We start from the raw sequence: 24,028 nt of genomic DNA, 5'->3' as shown, positions 1-24,028 counted from the left end.
ACGTTGTATTTCAAAATTAAGGGGCTGTTTTCTTAGCACCCCCGCCTCATCCCTCCTCTTGGTATCATCAATAAGAATGCTAGTAGTACTAACCAGTACTTACCTATGTTTGCCTGGGGTGTTTCTTGCTGCTTTTTGCAGCACTCAGCCAGCCACCAACCAGCAGTTATGTTTCTCTGCTGGAGACTGTGAGTGGGGAGGCTACGCCTGGGAGTACTGACTCTACCTCCCCCCTCCACAGAGTCCCGCCCTGGCCCTGGCCCTGGCCCTTCAGTGCAGCTCCAGGGCATGCAACCCCCTTCACTTGGCTGCCAGACAGATCCCGCGCAGGGAAGGGCTGGACTCAGCAGAGGGCCAGTACTCATGGGTGCATCTTTTCCATTCCTCTCCCAACCTTGGCCTGGCCTTTGACCGCGCCCGGCCTGCTTTCCCTGTGCAGCAGCACTGAAGGCCCCGGGCTGGAGGGGAGTGGAAAGAGGCACCCATGAGTACTGGCCACCTGCTGTTGAAATACTAGAAGATGTCCTGATTGAGTACTGGACAGGCAATTTTCTAGGTAAATAAGGGACGTTCCACTTGTAATTTGGGGACTGTTGGTGAGCCCTCCCCCACTCTCCCTCCATAGCACAATCTGTGTGTGTATGCGTGGAGGCATGCCCTGCAGTGATCGCTCTCTCTTGCCCAGCTGCTGAGGACAGATACATTTTGAATAGCCCTATTGAGCACCGACCCTGGCCGCACTGTATATTCATTTAGCCCATGTGTGTTCTCCACATACTGCTTGCACAGCTCTGATAGAGGCCTGGGCAGGGCTATTGTGGCTGCTTTCCAAGCCTGCTCTCCCTTCCCCAGCGCTGTTACCTAGCTGCAGCATGTACCTTGAATGCCCTGGACCTGATTCGTGATGGTGGACCGCTGGGAGATGTCTGGTTGGGTTGCAGGCCAGGGGTTTCGGTGCATTTGTGCAGTGGAGTTGAGCCACATACCCCCTTTCCCCCCCATTCCTTCCCAGAAAAAGCCCACCTGTGTTGACAGCGTGAAAGCCGGGATCGCTGCCCTGGTTTGCCACTCTGCTTTTTATCTCTGCAGTGTGCGTACAGCAGCGCAGCGGCTTGGTGGGCTCCCATCTGATTGTTGTAGGGGCTCGAGGAGTGGCTGAAGCGATGGGGCGAAGGACTGAGGGTCATGTGCAAGCTGGGCAGGCTTCTTGCTCTCTGTGCAGGGAGTACTCAACCTGGGGCCTGGATTTTCCGAGGGGCAAAGTCTGCAGCTGTCCCGGGCTTGCTGTTGCTCAGCACTTCTACGAGCCAGGCTCTCCCCACACACACCCCAGGACCATCTGGGGCTCTGTATATATCAGCTGTTGTGGGCTCCAGCTGCAGAGAAAAGGAACAACACAGGTTCCCCACCCACTGCAGCCCGTTCCAGTTCTCGGATGCCAGCCCCAGTTGCAAGCCCCCTTGCCTCTAGCACTGGAGAAGCATCCTGTCATGGAGTGGTCCCAGCAGTCCTTTCCAGCCTTAGTCGCAGCCCACAGCCACCCCGGTGGCCTTGACGATGCCATGCTCTATATATTTGTTTCTAGTCAGTGCCAGGTTCGTCACTTGTGACTGCAGCAGCCAGTCCTGCCTAGTGCTGCCTTCCGTCAGGCTCCCCGCTCCCCCCAGCACTTCCTGCCTGTTTGCTTAGATAGCCCCAGCAGCTGGGGCGCTTCCCTCTCACAGAGACCTCAGCTGCAGCCCTACTCAGTTAATTGGCACCCTCCAGCAGCTCGCTGTCCTCCTTCCAGTTAGGTTCTAGTTAAGAGATTTGAATTAACTCGGCACACCCTGTCGCACCTCCCCTGTGACTGCCATCTCCCAGGTCTCCGCGTGGGGGGTGAGGGCACAGGTAACAAGGAGGCTCCTGCAGGCAGTGAGAGGGAGAGCCTTGCCTTGTGTCGCTGCTGCTCTGTAGGGCTGGAGAGCCCATGCAATGCTTCCGCAGTCCCAACCCAAGTGACAGATGACAGCAGCAGCAGCCCAGCTTCCTGCCCCTGGCTGGGCTGTGCTCCGCAGTCCTCCCCTTCGCCCTGCTTTTCAACCTTATTGCTTGCCCTCTGCAACAATTTTAAGGGGTCTCGATGCTCCTGGCTGCCATGCAGTCTTTGCACCCACTGACTGGCAGGAGCAGAGGAGGCCCTGCACCTGCCAGGGGACATGCAGCCACTTGGGGAATTGGGCACCAAGGTGTCCAAATGCACCCTGGGTGGGCCTCTGTGCCCAGCTCTCCCCTGAACCTGATCCACACAGTCCCTCGACTGGCAGGGTGAATGCAGAGCTTATCAGCTGGAGAGCTGGTATGCCCAGGTAGAGAGCCACTGCTGTGATCAAGGGGACCCTGCAAAGAAGGGAAAGTCAGGTTAAAATTAACCAAGAGGGAGTGGGGTCTAAGGGTTGGAGCAGGAGACTGGTCATCAGGACTCCTGGGTCCTCATCCCATTTGTGTCACTGGCTCACTCTGTGGCCTTACTTGCAGCGGTCACTTGCCCTCCTTGTGCAGGGCTTCCTTGCTGTACCCTTCTCTGCCCTTTGGAAAATAGAGGGTCAGATGCTCAGCTAGGGTAAATAGGCGTGTTCCCACTGACCTCAGTGCAGCTGGAACGTCCTAGGACATCGTTAGGCTCCCGTCTCCTTAGAACCTGAGCACCTCATGCTCTTTAGTGTATTTATCCTGTCATCCCCCTGCTGTTATCCTGTACATGTGGGGAAACTGAGGCACGGAGCAGTTAAGTGACTGTGCCAAGGTCACAGGCAATGTGGAAGAGCAGGGAGTTGATTCCGACTCTCCCAAGTGCTAGACTGGCGCCCTTCCTCTCCATGCTGCACTGGCTTACCCCAGCTGTGGATCTGCCCCATAGATCACCGAGGGCCAAGAGGGCTCCGAGTTCTGTGCCTGCAGGGGATGTGGCATGTAGAACCCGACACTAGGGGCTGTGTCATTGGTTTCTGAGGGTTGGGAACTTGGTGAGGCCATGCCCATGCCCGGAATGCTGTCTCCTTTGGGATGTTTGCATCAACAGATTGCAACGCTGCTGCCGCAGTGGCTATTCTAGTGCCCTGGGCACGGCACGTCAGAGCAAGTGCCTGCCTCGAGAGAGAGCTCATGGACTGCCCCAGAGAGAGCGTGCAGTGAAGGCTGTAGCTAGTGCTTTGTGTGTGTGTGTGTGTGTAGGGGGGGGGGGTTATGGGCACTTTTAGACACCTGGCAGCTCCCAGCCCCCAGCAGTGTGTGCTCTGAACTGCCTATTGCACAGGATGGGGATAGAAGGGTCTGTAGGAGGGAAAGTGAGCAGAGTATGACCCCTGTGAAAGATCATCCATCCCACACTGCTGCTCTGGGGTGGGACTCTGGATGCCTGGGTTTTATTCACAGCTCTGCCACTGACCTGCTGATGAACTTGGCAAGTCACTGCCCCTGTCTCTGCCTCAGTTTTCCCTTCCATTTCCTAATTAGGTTCCACCTGCTCAGTCTCTTTAGACTGCAAGCTCCTTGGGGCGGGGACCATCTCTTGCTCTGTGTCTGGGCCGTGCCCAGCATAACAGGGCCTGATCTTAGTTTGGGTCCCAAAGTGCTACTGTAATGCACATAGTATCTGTTGCCACCTGCTCTGGGTTGGGCTACTGGCTGCCGTTATGCCTTGGGATGGTGTCACTAGGATGGTGTGGTTGACGGTGCGTTTGCTGGTTGGTTGAGCACATTGTGGTGGTGGTTGTGCCAGGGGCTGTGTATTGGATCTGCAGTTGTGCTGTTGAGCGAGTTTTAATGCGAATCAGCCTCCAGGTTTCACTTTAATGATGAGAGACGCCACTTGGTGGGGCAACAATTCTAATCAGCGGTGGGGTAGCGGAGGGGGGGCTGGTTATTCGGCACCTGGATCATCCATTTGGTTGGAATTTTCCCTTTTATTTTTTTGTATCGTTATTCAGGTGGGAGGGGGTGGGGGGGAGAGATGGGATTGGGGGTCTGATGGGAGAGGCCAGCAGCTGGGTGTCCAGGGAGTAGGGGGATGGTATGGGATAGGGAGGAAATGACAAAGTTGGGCAGAATACAGGGGCTCAGGTCTATGTTTGGGGTTATAAGAGGATGGAGGGAGATGAGGGGATGGAAAGAGAGCAGAGGGGGAGTGTGATGGGCAGGTTATGGGTAGGGCAGGGAGATGGAGATGGAGGGGAGAGAACCAGGAAGTGAAACTGGCCAGCCCAGTTGTGGTGTCTGGGCTGTCAGTGGTGCAAGGGGGAGTGAAAACCCCAACCCCTGCACTCTGTAGATTCAATCTCAGTCACCTCCAGGGTCGATGATATTTTTAAACCGGCTTTGATTGAGGCGCAGGGCCGGCCCCTGCTTTTGTCTGTACTGGGAGCTGCCATGCCAAGGCTGGTGGCGTGACTCCAGATTTACCCAGGAGTTTAGCCCTGATAAATTCCACCCTCGTGTGCGTGAAGTGGCTGTTGGATGGTTCAGAGCGAATCTGCCACCCTGCTGACACAGCGGTAATGCTTAGTGCTCCGTGGACGCAGCCCACGCTCGCAGTAGCAGGCACCATAGTTCGCAGTGATGCATTCGTGGCAGGATTACTTCTCTCGTGTGCTGTGGGGAGCTGTAAGTGCTTAGGAAATGGTTCACTGGTGCTCCAGCGCCCTGTGCGCTCTGCTCCTTCCCCCACTGGGCTGCGTCAGGCTGCAGAGCGTGACCGGTTCCTATTGAACAGGTGCACCCTGCCGCCGTAGCCCCATTCTGTCCGTCTGCCTGGGTGCTGTCTCACCCACACCTCAGCCAAGCCTTTTGGGGGGGCATTCTGGTAGGTGAGGCAACTTGCTGCAGGAGGTCCTCCCTTTCCTGAGTCTGCCCCTAGCACAAGGGACTCCGTGTTGGTGGAATGGTTGAGCCAGTCTGTCCAGTGGCCCGGGCAGGGTGCCACTTAGCAAAGTCAGTCTCAGGTGCACACCAGACTCTGGTGTGGTGGCCCCAGGCAAAGCCAGGTGAATATTGGCCTTTTTGGTTACTTGCTTTCTGCGCTGGGCGGGTCCTTTGCTCCCCAGTGCCTGTCTGGACTAGAGAACTGACTGGGAGAAGGGCCTGGGTAGTCCAAGGGCAGGAGCAGGGAATGGGGTGAGTGATTGGCTTGTCCTTGCATTCTGCTATCCCAGCACCAAAATACAGCCACCTCTGGGGAGGGGAGGGCAGCTGTTAAGCTACACTGTAGTGTCCTAGTCCTCTGAGGGGCTCAAAGGACTTTGAATGTAGCCCTTTCCATATTTCCATGGGGCAAGTGTTAGTACTGTTCCACAGGCTGGGAAACTGAGGCACAGAAGCAGGGAGCAACCTCCCTAGGGTCCGTTACAAGTGGGAAAAGCATCCCTTTACGCTCAGGCCCAGCTATGGGACAGAAGAGGTGACTGGAGATCCAAGGTTTACCGGAGCAGTAGGTTGGCTGCCCTGCAAAGAGCCACTGAACAGCCTCTCCCCCCCACCGCCCCACAATATTATCAGAACGGAAGTCAGCTGGCCACACCATCTCTCTGCAAAGTTGGCTCCAATCCACCAGTGCCTGCAGCCCTCCCTCTCCTGGTGCTATAGCTAGTAGTTAGCAGGGTCTGGGAACATCAGCTCCTTGCTTCAGGGAGCCCTACAAATGTGGCAGGTGCGAAGGCGGGTGGAAATCCTATACCTCCTCCCTGTCCCCCAGCAAACTCATGCTGGAGCCTTGCTTGAGCTGATCAAGTCAACTGGACAATAGATATGCCCCAGACTAATGGGGTCTGGTGCCTGAATCCCACAGTTAGGAGAAACTCCAGAAAAGCTCAATCATTGCAGCGTTGGGCTGGAAGGGACCTTGAGGGGTCACCTAGTCCAGACCCCTGCGCTGACCCAGGACCAAGTAAATCTAGACTATCCGTGAGAGGTGTTTGTCCAACCTGCTCTTAAAAACCTCCAGTGATGGGTATTCCACAGCCTCCTTTGGACACCTGTTCCAGAGCTGAACTAACCTTAGCGTCATAAAGTTTTTCCTAATATCTACCCTAAATCTCCCTTGCTGCAGAGTAAGCCCATTACTACTTGTCCTATGCCCAATGGACAAGGAAAACATTTGATCACCATCCTTTTGTAACAGCCCTTAACTGAGGGTTATCGGGTCTTCTCTTTTTCCTTCCCTCCCCCCCCCCCCCCCCATCCTTGTCTCAAGACTAAACATGGCCAGGTGTTTCCCTTTCCTCCTCGGTGAGTTTTTCTAAACCTTTGATCATTTTTGTTGCTCTTTCTGGCTTCTCTCCAGTTTGTCCACATCTGTCCTAAAGTGTGGCACCCCGAACTGGATGCAGTGCTCCAGCTGTGTCATTACCAGTGCTGAATGTAGCCGGACAATTACCTCCCGTGTCTTACAAGTGCCACTCCTGTTAACACACCTCAGAATGATACTAGCCTTTTTCACAACTGCATGACACTGCTGGCTCTTACTCAATTTGTGATCCACTATAACCCCCAAATCCTTGTCAGCAGTGCTGCCACCCAGCCACTTAATCCACACTTTGTAGTTGTGCAACTCATTTTTTTTTTCTTCTTAAGTGAAATACTTTGCACTTCTCTCTATTGAATTTCATCTTGTTGATTTCAGGCTCTTTTGTCAAGGTCATTTTGAATTCCGATCCCGTCCTCCAAAGTGCCAGCAACTCCTCCCAGCTCGGTGTCATCTGGAGCTTTTATGAGCATACCTTCCACTCCGTTATCCCAGTCATTAATGAAAATATTGGATAGTACCAGCCCTAGGACTGACCACTGCGTGACCCCACTAAATCCCCCCCCACCCCCCGCCAGTTTGATCACTAACCATTGATAACTATTTTTGAGTATGGTCTTTCTACCAGCTGTGCACCCACCGTCCTCTAGACCACATTTCCCGAGTGTGCAATTGCTAATGCCACGTGGGACTGTCAGAAGCTACTAAAATCAAGATGCACCAGGTCTACTGCTTCATGCCGTCCACTAGGCCGGTTAGCTTGTCAAAGATGAAAATTAGTTTTGTTTGGCATTATTTGTTCTTGGCGACTGCTTATCACCCTGTTACTTTCCAGGCGCTTACACATTGATTGTTCAATCATTTGTTCCAGTATCAGGTATTGAAGTCAGGCTGACTAGTCTGTCTTTCCCTGGGTCCTCTTTGTTTCCCCTTTTCAAGACAGGTACTGTACTGTGTTCGCCTTTGTCCAGTCCTCTGGGACCTCACCCCTCCTCCGTGAGTTCTGGAAGATCATTGCTAACAGCTCTGAGATTGCTTCAGCTAGTTCCTTAAGTACCGTAGGGTGAATTTCATCAGGCCCTGCTGACTTGAATACTTGACTAACTTAGCTAAATGTTCTTTAACCTGTTCTGTCCCTCTTTTGGCTTGTTCACTCCTCCTTGTTGTGAATATTGTGCTGAGTATCTGGTCACCATTAAACTAGTTAGTGCTCCATGCTCCCTGTTAAGCTATAGAGTATTACAACAGCCACAGAGATCGGGACCCTGCCTGGGCGCAGAGTGAGAGATGGTCCCCGCTCTGATGAGCTCACAGTCCGAATAGCCAAGGCGGGAAAGCAGAGGCATACAGGGCAGTGACTCCGAGGGCATTGGCAGAGCTGGCAGTAGAACCCAGGTGCCCTGCACATGCAGGAAGGGGGAAGGTGGAGCTTGTGTTTCTCCAGCACTGATGAAGGGTAGCCATCTCTAGGGTGGAGCCCAGTGCCAGACTGCACACAGCATGTTATGCAGCTGCATGGGGGAGGGGAGGAGTTTGGTGGGTTTCAGCCTTGTTTCGTACAGGCTGCTCACACTGAGATGGGCCTCAACCCAGACACTGGAGCAGCCTCCTCTCTTTGGCGTCACTGCCAGGGAGCGGGTTGGACTGGAATCTGTGACATCCGCTGTGCTTGCATTGAGCTGCTGTCAGAGTGGCAGGGCACTAGCCCCATGGCTGATCTGGAGGGTCTTCCTCTGCACATGCTGTGGGGAGGCAGCAGAGAGCCGACCTGACAGTCAGCACTGAGAGTCCTCTTACCACCCCCCTGCTTCCAGCGTGAGTCTTGGCCATGCCTGGCTGGTTGTACGCCACCAGCCTCTCTGCCACCCAGATACTCTCTTCCAGGCTCTGCCAGCCCTGCCCTTGCCTTGCCGGTGAACAAGAGATGCCCCCCAGTCCAAGAGGCCCTTTTGAATCTTTCCTCTGGGATATCCGGCCCCTGAGGCTCACGGAAGTCCCAGCTCCTCTGCCCCCGCAGGAACAGCGTGCCCTCGTTTACCATAATGTTTAAACCACTCTGCCACTTGTGAGCACTTTTACTAAAACCAAAGCGGGTTTATCGGAGAGAGAACAGAGATTTAACTAGAAACAAGAGCAAGCGCTGGAGAGGAGGTTGCAACAGAAAACAAAACGCAAAGCTGTGTCAGCACTTACCGGTAGATGGCTTTCCTAGCCAATAAAGTTGGGTTCCCCCCAACGTTCAGCCTGTTGCAGAAGGACCAGGATCCAAATGTTCGTGAAAACACCCCTGCTCCCCAAGGGGTTTCCTCCGTGACTAGATCCAAAGAACCTTTCCGTCCTCTGACACGGAAACAGTTTTTTATCCCTGTTCATGGCCCCGGCGCGCCTGGGTCTTGTTGCAATGCTCCTTTTTCACCTTTAAGAGGTTTTGTTTGTTTGTTTGTGTGTATGGTGCAAGGCTAAACATTGCATTGCATCACCGGATAAATAGAGGAGGAGGATAACTCCCTCCTGCCTGCATGGGCTGTTACTGAGACTTGTATCCTGGTGACTGATTTTTTTCACTGCAAGTCCATAAAGCATACTGTCAGTAGAAACACATTAGTCCTTGCTAGTACCTGTACAATTGTGAATCTTGACAAGTTACGAGCTTTCTTTAAACACCTTACAGCTGGGGTGGGCAAACTTCGGCCCGTGGGCTGGATCCAGCCCGCTGACCGTTTTAATCCAGCCCTTGAGCTCCCGCTGGGAGTGGGCTCTGGTGCTCCAGCCGGGGAGCAGGGTTCGGGGCCGCTCCATATGGCCCGTGGAAGCAGCGTCATGGCCCCGCCTCTGTGCATAAGAGCAGCCAGGTGGCTCAGCTCTACATGCTGCTCCTACCCCAAGCGCTGCCTACGCAGCTCCCATTGGCTGGGAACCACAGCCAATGGGAGCTGCAGGGGCAGTGCCTGCGGATGGGGCAGCATGCAGACCTGCCTGGCCACACCTCTGCATAGGAGCCAGAGAAGAGACATTCCGCTGATTCTAGGAGCTGCTTAAGGAAGCGCTGTCCAGAGCCTGCGCCCCAACCCCCTGCCCCAGTCCTGATTCCCCCTCCTGCTCTCCAAACTCCTCAGTCCCAGCCTGGAGCACCCTCCTACACCCCAAACTCATCTCCATCTGGAGACCTCACCTCCCCTTCACTCCCCCAGCCCAGAGCCCCCTCCCACACCCTGAACTCCTCATTTTTGGCCCACCCCAGAGCCCGCACCCCCAACCAGAGACCTCACCCCCTCCTATACCGCAACCCAATTTTGTGAGCATTCATGGCCCACCATACAATATCTATTCCCAGATGTGGCCCTCAGGCCAAAAAGTTTGCTCACCCCTGTGTTACAGCTTATGCTTGATGGATAAATATCCTGTAAGATATGTTTGGTGTAGTGAGTTTGTCAGGTCTGAGGTGAGAGTTGTTCGCAAAGAACCAGGGACCCTTTGTCAAGGGGCCTGTTTGTCACAGCTGGGTGCTGCAGCCATCCTGGGAAATCCGCTGTCACCTGCTCAGCCTCCCCTATTCTGAGCCCCAAGCAGAATGTAACTGGATCTCTCACACGTGGCCAGGATGGGCCCGGGGGGACTAGTAGCTGGAACTCTGCATGGAGGTGAGCGAAAGCTAGATGCAGAGTTGGGTGCATTTGTGCTGCTGGCGCCTTCTACTGATGCTGTTTATTTGTACTGTGGTAGCACCTAGGGTCACCATTCAGGACCACCTGGCGCTAGGTGCTGTACACACCGAACAAAAAGCCAGTCCTGGCCCTGAAGGATGTACACATCTGTACTTAGAGAGCATCTTGACCTGAACGTGGCATGTGACCTGCTGTACATCTGTCCCAACCCAGACCCTTTGCAGCCATTATAGAGACCCCATGGTGCATTTCAACCCTAGAGCCTCCACGTTTGGCTTCCCTGGATTTCCCCTACGATTTCAGTCATATACAAGGTTCTGTCCTTGCTAAACTGCCGTGTGGTGTTTAAACAGCTGCAGCATTCCGCCCCCTGTGCCAACTACGTTCTCACTACTTCCCTGTGTGTCCTTAGCACTGCAGGGCTTATAGTGATTCTCCTTCTGCTCTGGGACAGGAGGGGGCCTGTGCGGTGAGGAGCGGTGGGATCCCGGGGCTGCGAGGGTTGGAGCAGCTGTGATAAGTCGTGTGTCCTTGTGCTTCCTTGTAGCTTGGATGCTGGGAATCCGAGGGTGGAGGCAGGGGCCTTGGCCACTGTTGCCCAGGGGCATGGATAGGAGGCACAGGGAACCCTGGAGCATGAATGAGTCACTCCATTTGTCTCTCTCCCTGCAGGATGTTCCAGACGTTATACAATTACTTTTGGTGGGACCGGCTCTGGTTGCCGGTGAACCTGACATGGTCAGACCTGGAAGACCAGGATGGGCGGGTCTATGCCAAGGCTTCGGACCTCTACATCACTATCCCCTTAGCCTTCCTCTTCCTCGTCGTCAGGCACCTCTTCGAAATGTGAGTACCTAGGGGAGGCCAGGTCAGCATCCATTCCTGCAACCTGGCTGGAGCCAGCTGAAGGAGCTCCCCCCTGGTGGATAGTGAGGAAATATCCAGCCCCTAGGGAAGCCATTGAGGTCAGATTTTCATAACACTGGATTCACATTAGGTGGTCAGCGCTTCTGCAAACCCAGATCTTGTTAAGGTGCCTGAGCAGTCTAGAAAATCTGGCCTCAGTTCAAATCCCCACATCCCACTCCCTTTCCAGAGCCAGGAATCCTGACTCCTTGCCCCTTGCCCTAACCACTAGACCCCACTCCCCTCTCAGAGCTGGCGGTAAAACCCAGGAATCCTGACTTCCAGCCCCCTGCTCTAACCCACTAGACCCCACTCCTCATTCTGAGCTGTGAACAGAACCCAGGAGTCCTGAATCCCCCAGTCCAGTGTGTGCCTTAAATGAAGGAGGAGAATCTCCTTATTTCACTTGGGCTCTGTCTACACTCCTTATTTCACTTGGGCTCTGTCTACACTGTACTTCTGTCGGCAAAACTTTTATCGGTCAGGAGTGTGAAAAAACTCCCTGACCGACAAAAGTTTTACTGATGAAAAGTGCCGGGATGGTTAGTGCTTTGTCAGTGGGAGACGCTCTCCCGCCAACAAAGCTGCTGCCCTTCATTGGAGGGTTTTATTTTGCACTGCATACCTTACCAGGGTATGGCTGTAGTGGCACAGCTAAGGTACGCAGCATAGACGTCGTATTACACACGCTTCCTTCCCTCCAAATACTAAAAAGTCATAAACCCAGACCTCATAAAGCAGCAGGCAATGGACTGCAGGCTGCAACCTGCACTGACCTTTGTGGGAATGAGAGAGCTTGGCAGAGGGTCTCTAACCTCCTAGCTTCTAGGAATACGGAGCATGTGGCATGTACTTATATGCACCCGGCCCAGGCAGCCGGCACAAACGCTTGCATTGTGCACGCCAGCCCCCGATCCCGGGTGTCTCAGCAATGCTGGGGGCTGAGGCAGGAACAGCTGGGCCGAGGCATTAAAGAGCAATTTGTTGTATAAACCACTGTCGTGGTGACAAACGGAGACGGGAGAACAGAGCTGGCTTTGTTGGGGGATCAGGCACAGGCACGTTGGGTGGGCGGAGCTCCATCGGGAGCTGTCTGCCCATGTTATGCGTGTGCCCTGGATGCTCTATGCCTGTGAGCATCTTGCTGTGATCGCAGCTGGGTGGGACAAGCAGCGTGAAGCTGGAGGAGGAGAGGGCTGGGTTTCTTGGGAGATGTCTCCCCACGTGTTGTCAGCAAACCACCTTGGATGCCCAGCCCCTGTGGGGTGAAAGTAGGGGCCTTGGACTGGGAAGTAGGGGGCTGGAGATGTTTCTTTTCTATGTAGCAAAGGGAAGAGTCACTTTCCCGGCCCTTGATTTTTTCTTTCTTACTTTCTGTCTTTTCTCACCCATTTTCTTTTTTCCTCTCCCCTTAGTTAAAGACATGCTGTCTTTCTCTTTGCTTGCATATCATTCACTTCTCTCTCCCTGAGCCTTCCTTCTCTTCCCTCAATTTGTCTTTCACTCTGTCTCCCCAGCCATCATTTCAGATCCCCCACTCTGATTTTTAATCCTTTACTTCCCCTGCCCCTGTCAGTCACCTCCATTCTGGCAGGTCTTCTGATCAAAACACACACATCGGTGACTTTAACTCTTTGCTCCAACTGCTGGGAGTCAGGACTCCGGGGTTCTGTCCCCTGTCTGGGGGAGGAGTGGGCTTAGGCACTCTGTTCTCACTGGAGTGAGTCCAGTCCCTTCTCCAGGCCTCAGTTTCTCCATCTATAAAATGGGAAGGATATTCAGATTCCTCCCGGGCCATTTGCGGCACATAGCTGCACCCCTTTGGCCCAGGTAGGTTTGCTCTGTCATGTGGGTTTGACTGCCACCTAATGGCCACGGCCCAGCAGAATTCTTGTCAGTGACTTTACAGGCGGCTTTGGAGTTGTGATCCGAGGGCTGTCAGGTTGCAGGAGGAAACTGATTGTCCATATGGATTTGTGTTATGGTAGGGCCTATAGGCCGAGCACTAATGGGTGTGTCTTTGCCAGAAGCTGCACAAATGTAGGGTGACACGGTTCCTGCCTTGAAGAGTTTATAACCTAATAATTAGGCGTATTCTGGTTGCCCCACGGTACCAGGTGCTGCACACACTAATAACTCCTCCATGGCACTTCCCATCAGTAGATCTCAAAGCACTGTACTCTGGAGAGCAGTGTCCTCCTCCCCCTTGCACAGATGGGGGAACGCACCAGTGCTGTCCCTTTTCCAGACTGTGGCCCCATGTTATAACAACCAGATTGCCACAAAGGGAAGGGCGTCCATGTTCTAAAGCATTATTCTAACCACGTGTTTTCTCCCTGTGCTCCCCATTCCTCTCTCCACCCTTCACCCCATCTCCAGATATGTGGCTACCCCATTAGCTGGGCTTTTGAACGTCAAGGAGAAGATCCGATTAAAAGCCACCCCAAATCCCGTGCTAGAAAAGTTCTACGCTTCATCTTCAAAACACCCCAAACAGGTACAGTGCGTGCGAGGGGGAGGGCTGTATTGCCTGCAGCCTGTGACAGGCGTGGCGCTGGGATTGCGCCGGGGTGCTGAAGGCGAGGTGTCCTGGGCTGCCCTCTCCCATCCGGAGTCTCTGGGAACTGATCTGTATGAGGCTAGCCGGGTGCCTGGGGCGTTTAATGTGAGGGTATGAAATGAATCTGGCTCTGTGTGTTGGAAGAAACCAGGATGCGAGTTGAGGAGCTGCGTGGCTGCATTTAGGGCTCGGGGGCGCTTTTGCATGCAGCTTTAGTGATTCAGGGGCTAAAGCGCTGGTCTTTCTCCCCGGCGGGGTGGGAGTCTATTCCTGATCATTACAGGCGCTCGCTGGCCAGAGTGGCAGCCTCTGCCCGGGGGATTCCCAGAGCTGGCATAACAGAGAGGAGGTACAGGGCAGGACTGAGGGGCATTGGCACAGCTGCTGGGCAGAGGGGGAGCCCCGGGCTGGATTAGCAGGGGGGATGCTGGTTGGGATTGCGGAGCCTAAGGCTGGGATAGCAGGGGGCTGCCGGGTGGGAGTATGAGGCACCAGCAGAGCTGGGGGTGTGAGGAGTTGGGATAGCAGGGGGATGGGGATCAGGAATGAGGGGCCCGGGCAGAGTCTGTGTGCGGCAAACCCAGAGCTGGGCTAGCCAGGGTGGTACCGGCTGGGGTTGAGGGTCCCTGGCAGGGGATAACAGACTGTGGGTCAGGATTGCAAAGGAGCTAGTACCCTGCACGTGTCTAGTTCAGCCCATGTGCTTTCAGCTTCTCAATCTCTCAGGCACCGGCGCCCCGCAGCCCTTGGCCACTGGCTCTGAAGGCTCAAAACAAACCCCTTTGTGGCTGCCAGGGCCTGCAGCTCCCAGCCTGTCTTTGGGCCTGGCCGCGTGGTAACAAGCAGGCTGTGGCTGCAGCGGGTGTAGATGGACCTGCTCTAACTAGCTCAGGAGCAGTGAAGCTGCAGCAGCACTGGCTCAGGGCCCATCTGTGCCCCTGGAGAGTTGTTAGATGCCCCCACCTGGCGCGTTCACTGTGACCAGTACCTGAGCTCCTGAGACCAAAGTGAGCTGCCATTGCACAGCACTGATTGCCAGGCAGACACCCTCTGCCTCCCACTGACCACCCTGTTGTCTGGTCTTGGGGCCCAGCCAGCGCCTGGGTCGCCTTGGTAACCGCCCCCGGGTCTCTCCCCTCCCAGAGCGACATCGAGATGCTCTCCAAGAAGAGCGGCTGCATGGTCCGGCAGGTGGAGCGCTGGTTCCGACGCAGGCGCAACCAGGACAGGCCCAGCTTGCTCAAAAAGTTCCGGGAGGCCAGGTAAGAGCCTGATGCCGCTCGCCCTGTCACCCCCTGGTGTGTGCAGCGCCCCCTGCAGCCTGTCTCCCTTGTGCTCTGTGCTGAGCTGGGCACTGTAGGGCGGACCCGGGACTCTCGTCGAAATGCGACCTGGGGGAGGGGGGTTCTCCAGTGGTGGGAAGGGAGCGGCTGTGGGCTGTGAGCACTGGAATGGTGGCGGAGGGGGCCCCGGGATTCCATTTGGGGTGATGCCCTTAAGCCCATAGTGCCCTGTCACCTCTGTGTGCTGCATCAGAACTGACTGGGCTGAGCAGACAGGTTTGGTGGTGGTAGGAATGGAGGAGCCTGTTCCCTCCCCAGCCCAGGTTGGTGAGCGCTGTGAGCGCTGCTCTTGAGCCCAGCCGGGCTCCCAGCACGGCTCCAGCTTCAAGGCGAAAGGCAAGAGGGGGACAGGATTGAGGGGACTCTTAAAGCCCAGCGGCTGCAAGGCTCGCTTCCCCCCCGCTTTCTCCCAGCATAGGACAAGGCTCCATCCCTGCTGGATCACGAGATAGGCACGGAAAGGGTCCCCGGTGACCCAGATGGGCACTTCAACCCTGTGTCCCCTGGGCCGGCTCCCTCTGGAGCTCCCAGCATGTGGGGCTCCCTACCTGCCCTTCCCATGACGTGTTCTCTCTCCCCGTCACCCTGCCCCATGCTCCTCTGTTGAGAACCATCTGCTTCCTTTTTCCAGTTGGCGATTCACCTTTTACCTTATTGCTTTCATTGCTGGCATGGCCGTCATAGTGGATGTAAGTAAGATCTGCTGTTTTGACCCCTTCCCGGTCTCTCACCCCATCCTGGCCACGCTGCCCTGCTAACCCCTGCCCTGTTTTCCCCCTCCTGCTTTTCCTCACAGAAGCCCTGGTTCTACGACTTGAAGGAGGTGTGGAAAGGGTACCCGATCCAGGTGAGTCCAGCATGCACCTGCTGTCGGGTTAGCGCCTGTGGGCAGAGCCAGCTGTTTCTCTCCTTCAGCTCCATGGGTGGAGAGAGTCCTGACTTGGCTCAGCCTCCACCAAAGCTGCCTGGGCAGCCAATGAAACCCTGCTTCATTGGGACATGCATCCATTGGTGCCTGTGCTCCGAAGTTAGGATGGTTACTTGGCAACTACTTGGTGTTTAACATCTTGGAGGGAGTTCTGAGGAATGGCTGGGATAGTGCAATACGTGGCCTGTGGCCACCTAGGAAATCCAGGGTGATGTCAAGGCTCAGATCCTCCTGCTTCCAAAGCTCAGGTCCCTGCCGCTTAAGCTACAGGAGAATCCCCATTAGTTCTGTGCAGAATCGGGCTTACAGCATACAGCAGTGCCATTCTGATCCCATCCAGCAGAGGGCGTGCGCACATGCTTCAGCAGAGCATTGTTAGGATGAGCTCTCTGGTCCCGTTTGCCTTGCAGACCACTCTGCCGTCGCAGTACTGGTACTACATGATCGAGCTGTCGTTCTACTGGTCCCTGCTCTTCAGCATCGCCTCTGACGTGAAGCGCAAGGTAGGCTGTCTGCCGCGTGCCTGGCTGTGCAGGAGGCAGGGGGGATGGATGGAGATCCATGTGCGTCCCCAGTCCTGGGCTGAATGGGGAAGAGATCAGGGCACAGGGGATTCTCTCCAGACCCCCGCCGGGGCGGCAGGGCCAACCCAGTGCCACCAGATCAGTCCTAGGCATCCCAGGCTTGGGATGGGAGAGTCTGCTGGGGTCAGAGGGCTTCTGCTTGCGGCTGCCTCCATTAGCTGCATAGGGTGAGCAGTGGCCCCAAACCAGCCCTGGTACTAGGAATGTGGCCCTCCCCCTCACTACATGGGTGTAATTGCTTGGTGATCCGCAGGCAGCCCCTCTCAGCCCCCATTGGGATATTGCAGGGGGGCACATCTGCCTCCCTCGAAGAGGCGGATTCTGTGTCCAGGGCTGGGGGAGTGAGCTGCTTGGGAGTGCTGGACAAGGAGGGGCTGGTGTGTTTGGGGCTGGGGGAGGGGCAGGCCGCCCTCGTGTATCTGGGGCAGGAGGGGCTGGGCTGGGGTCTGACCCCTCCTCTTATTTGTTGGGGGGTTAACCCCTTCCTTTCCCCTCCCTCCTCTTCCCGGCAGGACTTCAAAGAGCAGATCATCCACCATGTGGCCACCATCATCCTGATCAGCTTTTCCTGGTTTGCCAACTACATCCGGGCGGGGACGCTGATCATGGCCCTGCATGACTCTGCCGACTACCTGCTGGAGGTGAGCCGGGTGGGAGAGCAGCATGCAACCCCCCACCCGGTCCCTGCGGCTGTTCCCCAGGGCTGATGCTTCACACAACCACGATGTCAATGACACAGAACCCCTGGCGCCCCCGTGAAGCCAGTGGGACTCACTCCCATGGGGCGGGGGGGCTGCCCCTCTGAGCCCGGCACAGAACCCAGGAGTCCAGAGACTCATGCCTGGTCTATTTGGACTCTAAGCTCCTTGGGGCAGGGACAGTGTCTCGCTGTGTGTCTGGGCAGCACCTGGCACACTGGGACCTTTGGGTGCTGCAGCAATACACCTAATGTGAAATGGACAACTGGGCATTTCGTTGAGACGTCTGTCATGGGGAGCTGTGGGCACACTCAGACGCAAGCCCTACCTGAAAACCAAACCAGGCAGCTGCTCTTAGCATGGCTGCTCTACTTCAGTGCTTAGAAGTTCCAGCTAAGGGTAGGGCCCTGTTGTGCGAGGTGCTGTAGGTACAGAACAAGATCCGGCCCCTTCCCCGAGGAGCTCCCAGTCGAGACTGACAAGGGTGGGAGACAGGCAGGATTTGACAAGTGGGAGAGCCCCCGAGAGATGCAGTGACTCATCTGAGTCTCCCTAGGCCCACATTCTCCCCCCATCTCACATCTCCCACGCCTCAAAGGCATTGCCGCTTACTTGGCTTTGGCCTCTTGCCCCCAGTCTGCCAAGATGTTTAACTACGCCGGCTGGAAGAACACCTGCAACAACATCTTCATCGTGTTCGCCGCCATCTTCATCGTCACGCGCCTCATCATCCTGCCCTTCTGGTGAGCAAGCGCCCCAGCCTCTGACCGTGGCCTGCTGCTCCTCTCAGGCCTGGGACAGCATTGCGGGTGGTGGGGCGGGACAAGCTGGCTGTCGGAGGATGATCCAGGAGTTTCATGTTCGTGGCAGAGCTGGGAATAGGACCCAGAGCTCCTGAGTACCAGTCTGGCCCTCTGGCCACTAGGCCACTTTTGCTTCGGAGCAGTGAGAGAGCCAGGAGGGTTGCACAGCCGCCTCACTCTGAGTACAGCGAACATGTCTGAGGTCTCCTGTGCTCTCCTATAGGATCATGCACTGCACCGTGGTCTATCCTCTGGACCTGTACCCGCCCTTCTTCGGCTATTACTTCTTCAACTTCATGATGGTCGTGCTGCAGTCGCTGCATATCTTCTGGGCGTATCTCATCATCCGCATGGCCCACAAGTTCATAACTGGAAAGGCAGGTTCACTTTCTCTGGCGGGAGGGGCGAGGGGTGTTTTTGTTTTTTCCAGGTCACCCTTCGCTTACATTGCTTCCCTCCTGGCCCCTGGGTTCCAAAGTGAAGCCACCCTCCAGGGAGGATGGGGAAGTGGAAGAGATCAGCAATTTTTAAGACCGGTTAGGGGGCATTTTCTTGTCCTGATTAATGGGGACAAATAACAGGGGTGTTTATTGTAGGGTTGCTCGTTTGTTTGTGGTGCAACAGTGCAGAGATTCCCGTCGGAGGAGCGGAGGGGGGTGGCGGGGTGAGCACTGGGGGCTCTATTGCCTTTTGGAGGATAGAGAAAAGCCTTTGGTCCAGTTCTTCAGTAATTCTGGCACCTATCTCCCACTGATTCCTATCGGAACTAGGCAACTGAATCCCTATGAGGTTCTGGGCCTTGGGGCTCTAAGCAGCAGCACGATTTGAGGCTCCAGTGGCACGTCCCATGGCGTCCGGGGCTGCTAGGGCCATGTGCTGGCTGGTGCTCTAGGAACGGGAGAAGTTTGCTAGGGCAACAGCATGACGCGGGGAGGGGCAGGGAGAAGCCAGAGCTCAGAAGTGAGGTCCTGGAGCATCTCTGGGGAAGGCAAGGCAGTAGGGGATCAGTGGGACCTGCGTGACACAGGGGTAAATGCTGAGGGGGCTTTTACCATCTAAAGCGCGTGCGTGGCCCCCATGTGGGAGGATTTCACACAATTCCCAGTCAAGTGCCTGGCTCGCAAAGCCACCTGTGCAGATGGCGCTAATGGAGGAGGGGCGGGGCTGGGGACGGAATGGGCCTTAGACACTAAGCCCTGCTCGTGGTGTTCCACAGGGAAACTAAGGCACAGAAGCAAACCGGGTCACGCAGCAAGGCAGTGGCAGCGCTAGGAACAGACCTCAGGAGTCCTGACGCCCAGTCCCACTCTGCTCTAGCCCGCTCGCCCCGTTTCACTTTCTCTTCAACCCCTGCAGGTGGTGGAAGACGAGAGGAGTGATCCCGAGGAGACCGACAACACGGAGGAGGAGGAGGAAGTGACGAAGAACGGGCCCCTTTCCAACGGGCACCCCGTCCTGAACAACAACCACCGGAAAACCGATTGATTTTAGGCGCACGTGGAGGTGTCGCCAGCTCACCGCCCGGCTCCACCACCACGGGCATCAGCTGAGAAGGCCAAAACGTCAAGAGAACGTCAGCTTCCACCCTGCCACCAACTGTAGTGCCAGGGTCTCCTCCTGTCCCCTATAAATAGTTACTCTCCCTCTTCTCCTCAAAGCTGATCTAATGGAAATAGCTGACCCAGCTGTGGGGAGGCTAAAGGAAGGGACCCTGGAGTGCCAGCACCAACCCTACACATGTGCTTAGAATACATCATTTGAGGTCAATTTTCTTTCCTATGCTGCAGATGGAAATGTGCCAACTTTGTGGGGGGGAGAGGTGGTAGCGCCTCGTGCCACCGCCATACAGCAGTGTCCTGTCTCTGTATCCTCACCCAGCTGCCTTAAAACCAAACTGGGACGCGAGGATTCCCTTCTCCGAGACTATCTGGCCCCATCCCCAAACTCTAGGTGCACAGTGGAAGGCACAGCCAGACTGCTACCTGAGGGAGCAATGGCCAATGGCTCTGTTTTTGTGTTACACACACACATCCACAGAGAAAGTTGGTGCCAGTTCCTTCCCCGTCTGTTTTATTGGTGAGGTTTGGCTTCGTTGCCTCTTGAGTTGCTCTGTTCTCCCCTCCCTTTCTGGAAGGGAATCCCCTAGCTGTGTTGCTGGTGGAAATAACGCACAAAAGCAGAACTCTGATGTCCTCCGAGGGCTTGGATTCCAATCGCACAGACTCACTCGTTCCCCTTTGGTGGCGGGTTTTTTGGATACGATTGCAAGCCCTCTCCCCAAACTCCTTTCCAGCTGTAGAGGAAACAACTGTTTCCTGTGCAGGGGGGCACGGAGTTTATTTTGCTTTCTTGGGTAATAGCAAAGGCATGAAATCAAAGCCTAGGCAGGCCTCAGACCATCCTGTCAATTTCAGCTCTGCAGTTCAGGCCCTCCTGGGTGCCTTGCGCTCCCTGCAGCGTGAAAGAGGTAGGGACTAAGATGGACGGGTCTCGTTTTGGCTTTGCTACTTGCTACCGTTGGTGAATGGAGGTCAGAGCTTTGGTGGCTGGCTCCCCAGCATGACTGAGGTGTGCCCATTGCACCCAGAAAAGCAAAGGAATACGAGGAGCAGAGTCACTGACTTGCTCTGGGGAGCAGGAAGGAAGAGCAGCGAGAAGGAATTTGTGCTGTTTACAGCTCACCACCACAGTAACAGACTTGTGGGATCAGGTGACATTTCTTATACCACAGGGGAGGCTGAGTTAAGTAGATGAACGTCTGGGTATTAATGGCTGATTTATTAGACAACACTATTGAATACTCGCTGGAAGGAAGCTGTGTGGTTTAGACACACTACCTAGTATCTGTTTCCATGGGGATTTAATACACCCCATTGTTTTGCTCTATAAGAATTGGTTCTGATCACCTTTAAGAACGATCTATTCCACTTCCCTTCTAATGTGCTTTTCCCCCCTCCGCCCAGGCTATGAATGGACAAATGAATTTGCAACTGATTTTTTTTTCTATTTATTTTTTTTTAAAGCTAGGACTAAGTACAAAAAGGAACTGGACCGCAGAGAGTCCTTCATGTAAAAACAGATTCGGTGGGGGCTGAAATGCTGAAGGCAGTGTAACTTTCCAGGCTAGACAGAGGGGTTGGAGAAAAGGACCATTAACCTAACTTCAGACCAAAATGTTGTGTTTTTTAAAAGTTAAAATTTATTAAAAGTTAAATAAAACTAAAACTTCTGTAAAAACAGGCGTGGTGGTTTCTGTTGGAGTGTCACCCTGTTCCCACCCACCCCCCATCTGAGGGGTTTGGATCACTGTGAAACACATGGGGCAGCTTTCATATCAGCTGTGCCACTCTTGCTGGACTTGAGCTGGTGTGGTTTTCTCAGGAGCGTCCTCTTGTGGTTGGTAACATGGTCACTACCAGCATCCCAAGGCTACCAGGGATCAGCTCCCATTTTTAAGGCATCAGAATAAGCAGCCAGATTTTCAAAAGCACTCACTCAGCATGCTGGGTTTTGAGGTCTCCTGGAAACCTGGATGAGACCCACTGGGAGGTGTGGGGAACTTCTGAAAGTGGCCTTTATTTAAGAGCTGAACACTTGGGTGAACCAAGCCCAGAGTGGGGGTGTTGAATGCTTAGAGAGGGGGGTTTAGAACTTTACATGCTTTCTACTGCCCTATTTTTAAACACAACTGGCCTCCCACTTCCCAGAAAAGCCACCTGCTACAGCCCCTCTGAGGCTACACTGTTGAAATAAGAGTGTGGCTATAGACAGCTTGGGAGGAACAAGCCACTGATTTAACTCTGCTATTCATTAGCACTTCTCCATTAGCACTACAAGATTCCCATGCAACCCCTCAAATGGACAGAGACAGCGAGCGGAGGAGCTTTCAGATGTCCTAGGAAAGGTAATTACTGTAAAAGACTTCAGAAGCCATGGCTGAACTCTCTAGCCATTAGCAAGGGTGGAGTTCCTTTTCTCCACCCATATGTAGTAGCTCTCTGCCCAGGAGTGACCCCCTTTGCTGGTCCAGGGACCCTCAGTTCCCATGACCCATCCATTTCTAACTAGAAGGGCCTGCACCTGACGCTCTTCATATCTCAGGGCCTTGCAGGGTGGGGATGGTCTGGCCCTAAGCTGGCCTGCTGCAGGCTGGAAAGAGGGAGCAACTGGGCCAGTTTACTTCCCCTAGCTTGGTTTGGTGAACTCAGACTGGCCTGTGCCCATTGCCGTGGTTGGAGAGCTGGTGCCTAGGGATCTCCTCAGAGGCTCTGGCAGGTGCCATGTGCTGACTGGGTGGTTCTGGCAGATTTGTGGTGACAATGCCCACAGTCCAAAGTGTGTTAAGCTAAACATGCAGCACTAGAACCTGCACTTTACCACCAGCATCTCTTTGTAATCAGGGTTTAGTTTAATGAGAGACCCCTTACAAGGAAGTCATTCAACCCCTTTGGATGTGCAGGGACCTGGAGAGGTTACAAGAAGAGGCCTAAAAATACATTTGCTTTAAGGAAAGGAGCAATTTTTAGCTTCAACCCTTGGTCTTCGAAAGCTTAGCCTGGCCCCTGAGAAACCCCATAAGCTACGTGTTTGTTTACATGGCAGCGGCCCAAGCCTACTCCTGCCAGTGTCAGCTGGAGCCTGGCAGTGGGTATTTGCCCCTCTAGCAGCCCATGCCCCACTCGAATTAGTTACTGTCACTTTGAAAGTGACTTGGATTTTACCACTTCAGTTTCCATTGCTAGATACCCTCGTTGAAAGGCATTTAAGGAGGAGACAGCCTCATTCAAACTAAGACACGCGCTGTTTTGTACCTTGGGTACACATGTAGTGCCCCAGACAGAAGGAGCTTGGGTTTTTTTGAGATTGTTCACCCTGCTAAAGCCAGGTTGTGTGGATGGGGTGCAGCAGCCTCTGGAGCTTGTTTCCATCCCCAGATCAAGCTCCTCATGCAAACCTGCAGCTGCACCATTCTCTGAGCAGCTATTTTTAGATTTGTTTCCATTGTGAGCTATGTGCCCTGGCATCTCTAGCCCCAGGGAAGGCTTGGCGAAGGAACTGGACATGCCCTGCCCTGAGGAGGGCAGTTATCATGCAAAGCTCTAAAAGGCAGTGTGCCTCCACCTGGCAGGTGGAATCGTGTGCAATAGTCCTGGTGCTGCAGAAGACAGTCTATTTGATAGAGCTATAATGTAACCCTAGAACAATTTAAGAAGCCTCAGTTGTGTAGCTGAGCACCAGTCTCCAAAAACTCTGGTTTCATACTCTTCTTGCTTCCTCTAACTAGACAGGGTGAGAGAAGTTGGTCCCATAAAATATTACCTCACCTGCCTTGACACACTCATACCCTGGGATCAACATGGCTACTCCAGTTACAGCAAGTAACCGCCTTGTATCAGCTTTGGTCTAGGTCTCCTGAACTCAGAGGAGTTATGGGCGGAGATAACCATGCCTCCTTTCAGTAGTTTATAAGTGCGGGTAGGTACTGCCTCCCTTGCTACAGTTAAGTTTGATCTTATTCTCTCCCTGTTTGTATCATCTGGGAGCAGCTGTATAGAAGCCTCACACAGTTTGAGCCATAATGGCTTTGGCAGTACCTTAAAGACCTGGGTTTGTTCACTAACCAACCAGTGACTGCAGTTCCCAGTGTCCAATTCCTAGGCAAAGCCCATGTGCTCACTCATGTTTGTTCACAGTTTGCCTCTGTCTAAATCCTCTCCTGGAAGTGATGCTTTCCCAAAAGCAGGCCACAAGCCCCTTTCAAGTTCCTGCTGTAATGCAGGGTGGGGGCATTGATTTTGGGTCTGTTTTTTTTTTTTTTTTTACCAAACGACCCAGTCAGAGACAGTAGACCAGACGCCACCTTCCTTCTGAACACCTCAGTGTTCTGATTTAACTCCAACCTTGGTTCACACCCCCAGAGCCTTACCAGCATGTTCAGCGATACCCCACGGAAATCCCAATACGGTTCCTGGATGGGACGATCTACCCGCCTCTCTGAAACGCTTCTCTTTGTTGAAATAGTTAGAATTGGTGCCCTCTTATCACTAACTGTAGTTGCCTAGTTTTTTGGGGATGGGGGATTTGACATGGCAGACTCAGGTGTAACAGAGGCTGGCTGTAGGATGGCAAAGCAGGGGACCCTTCTGTACTGCCTGCCTCGTGTTTCATGCTTGAATTGAGTTGTCACTGACAGGTACTACGTCCTGCAGCTAGCTGAATGCCTGAGCAGTGAGTCAGTCACTCGCTGGGAACATTACTGTCCAT

At 54.3% G+C, this 24,028-nt stretch overlaps 1 protein-coding gene across 1 annotated transcript in view; it reads left to right on the top strand.

The window, feature by feature from the left end:
* CERS2 (ceramide synthase 2) overlaps positions 1-20,797 on the top strand; it is a 50,805-nt gene extending 30,008 nt beyond the window's left edge. The window contains exons 2-11 of the mRNA XM_030541924.1: positions 10,615-10,788; positions 13,228-13,345; positions 14,552-14,670; positions 15,383-15,440; positions 15,548-15,598; positions 16,090-16,182; positions 16,776-16,904; positions 17,598-17,704; positions 17,988-18,141; positions 19,121-20,797. Coding sequence (XP_030397784.1) covers positions 10,616-10,788; positions 13,228-13,345; positions 14,552-14,670; positions 15,383-15,440; positions 15,548-15,598; positions 16,090-16,182; positions 16,776-16,904; positions 17,598-17,704; positions 17,988-18,141; positions 19,121-19,249 — 1,131 coding nt within the window. The 5' untranslated portion in view covers position 10,615 and the 3' untranslated portion in view covers positions 19,250-20,797. The remainder of the gene's footprint in view (positions 1-10,614; positions 10,789-13,227; positions 13,346-14,551; positions 14,671-15,382; positions 15,441-15,547; positions 15,599-16,089; positions 16,183-16,775; positions 16,905-17,597; positions 17,705-17,987; positions 18,142-19,120) is intronic.
* The last annotated feature ends 3,231 nt before the right edge of the window (positions 20,798-24,028 follow it).

Source organism: Gopherus evgoodei, chromosome 24, assembly GCF_007399415.2.
Source record: "Gopherus evgoodei ecotype Sinaloan lineage chromosome 24, rGopEvg1_v1.p, whole genome shotgun sequence".
Classification (NCBI taxonomy): Eukaryota; Metazoa; Chordata; order Testudines; family Testudinidae; genus Gopherus; species Gopherus evgoodei.
This window is presented reverse-complemented; position numbering and strand designations above follow the sequence as displayed.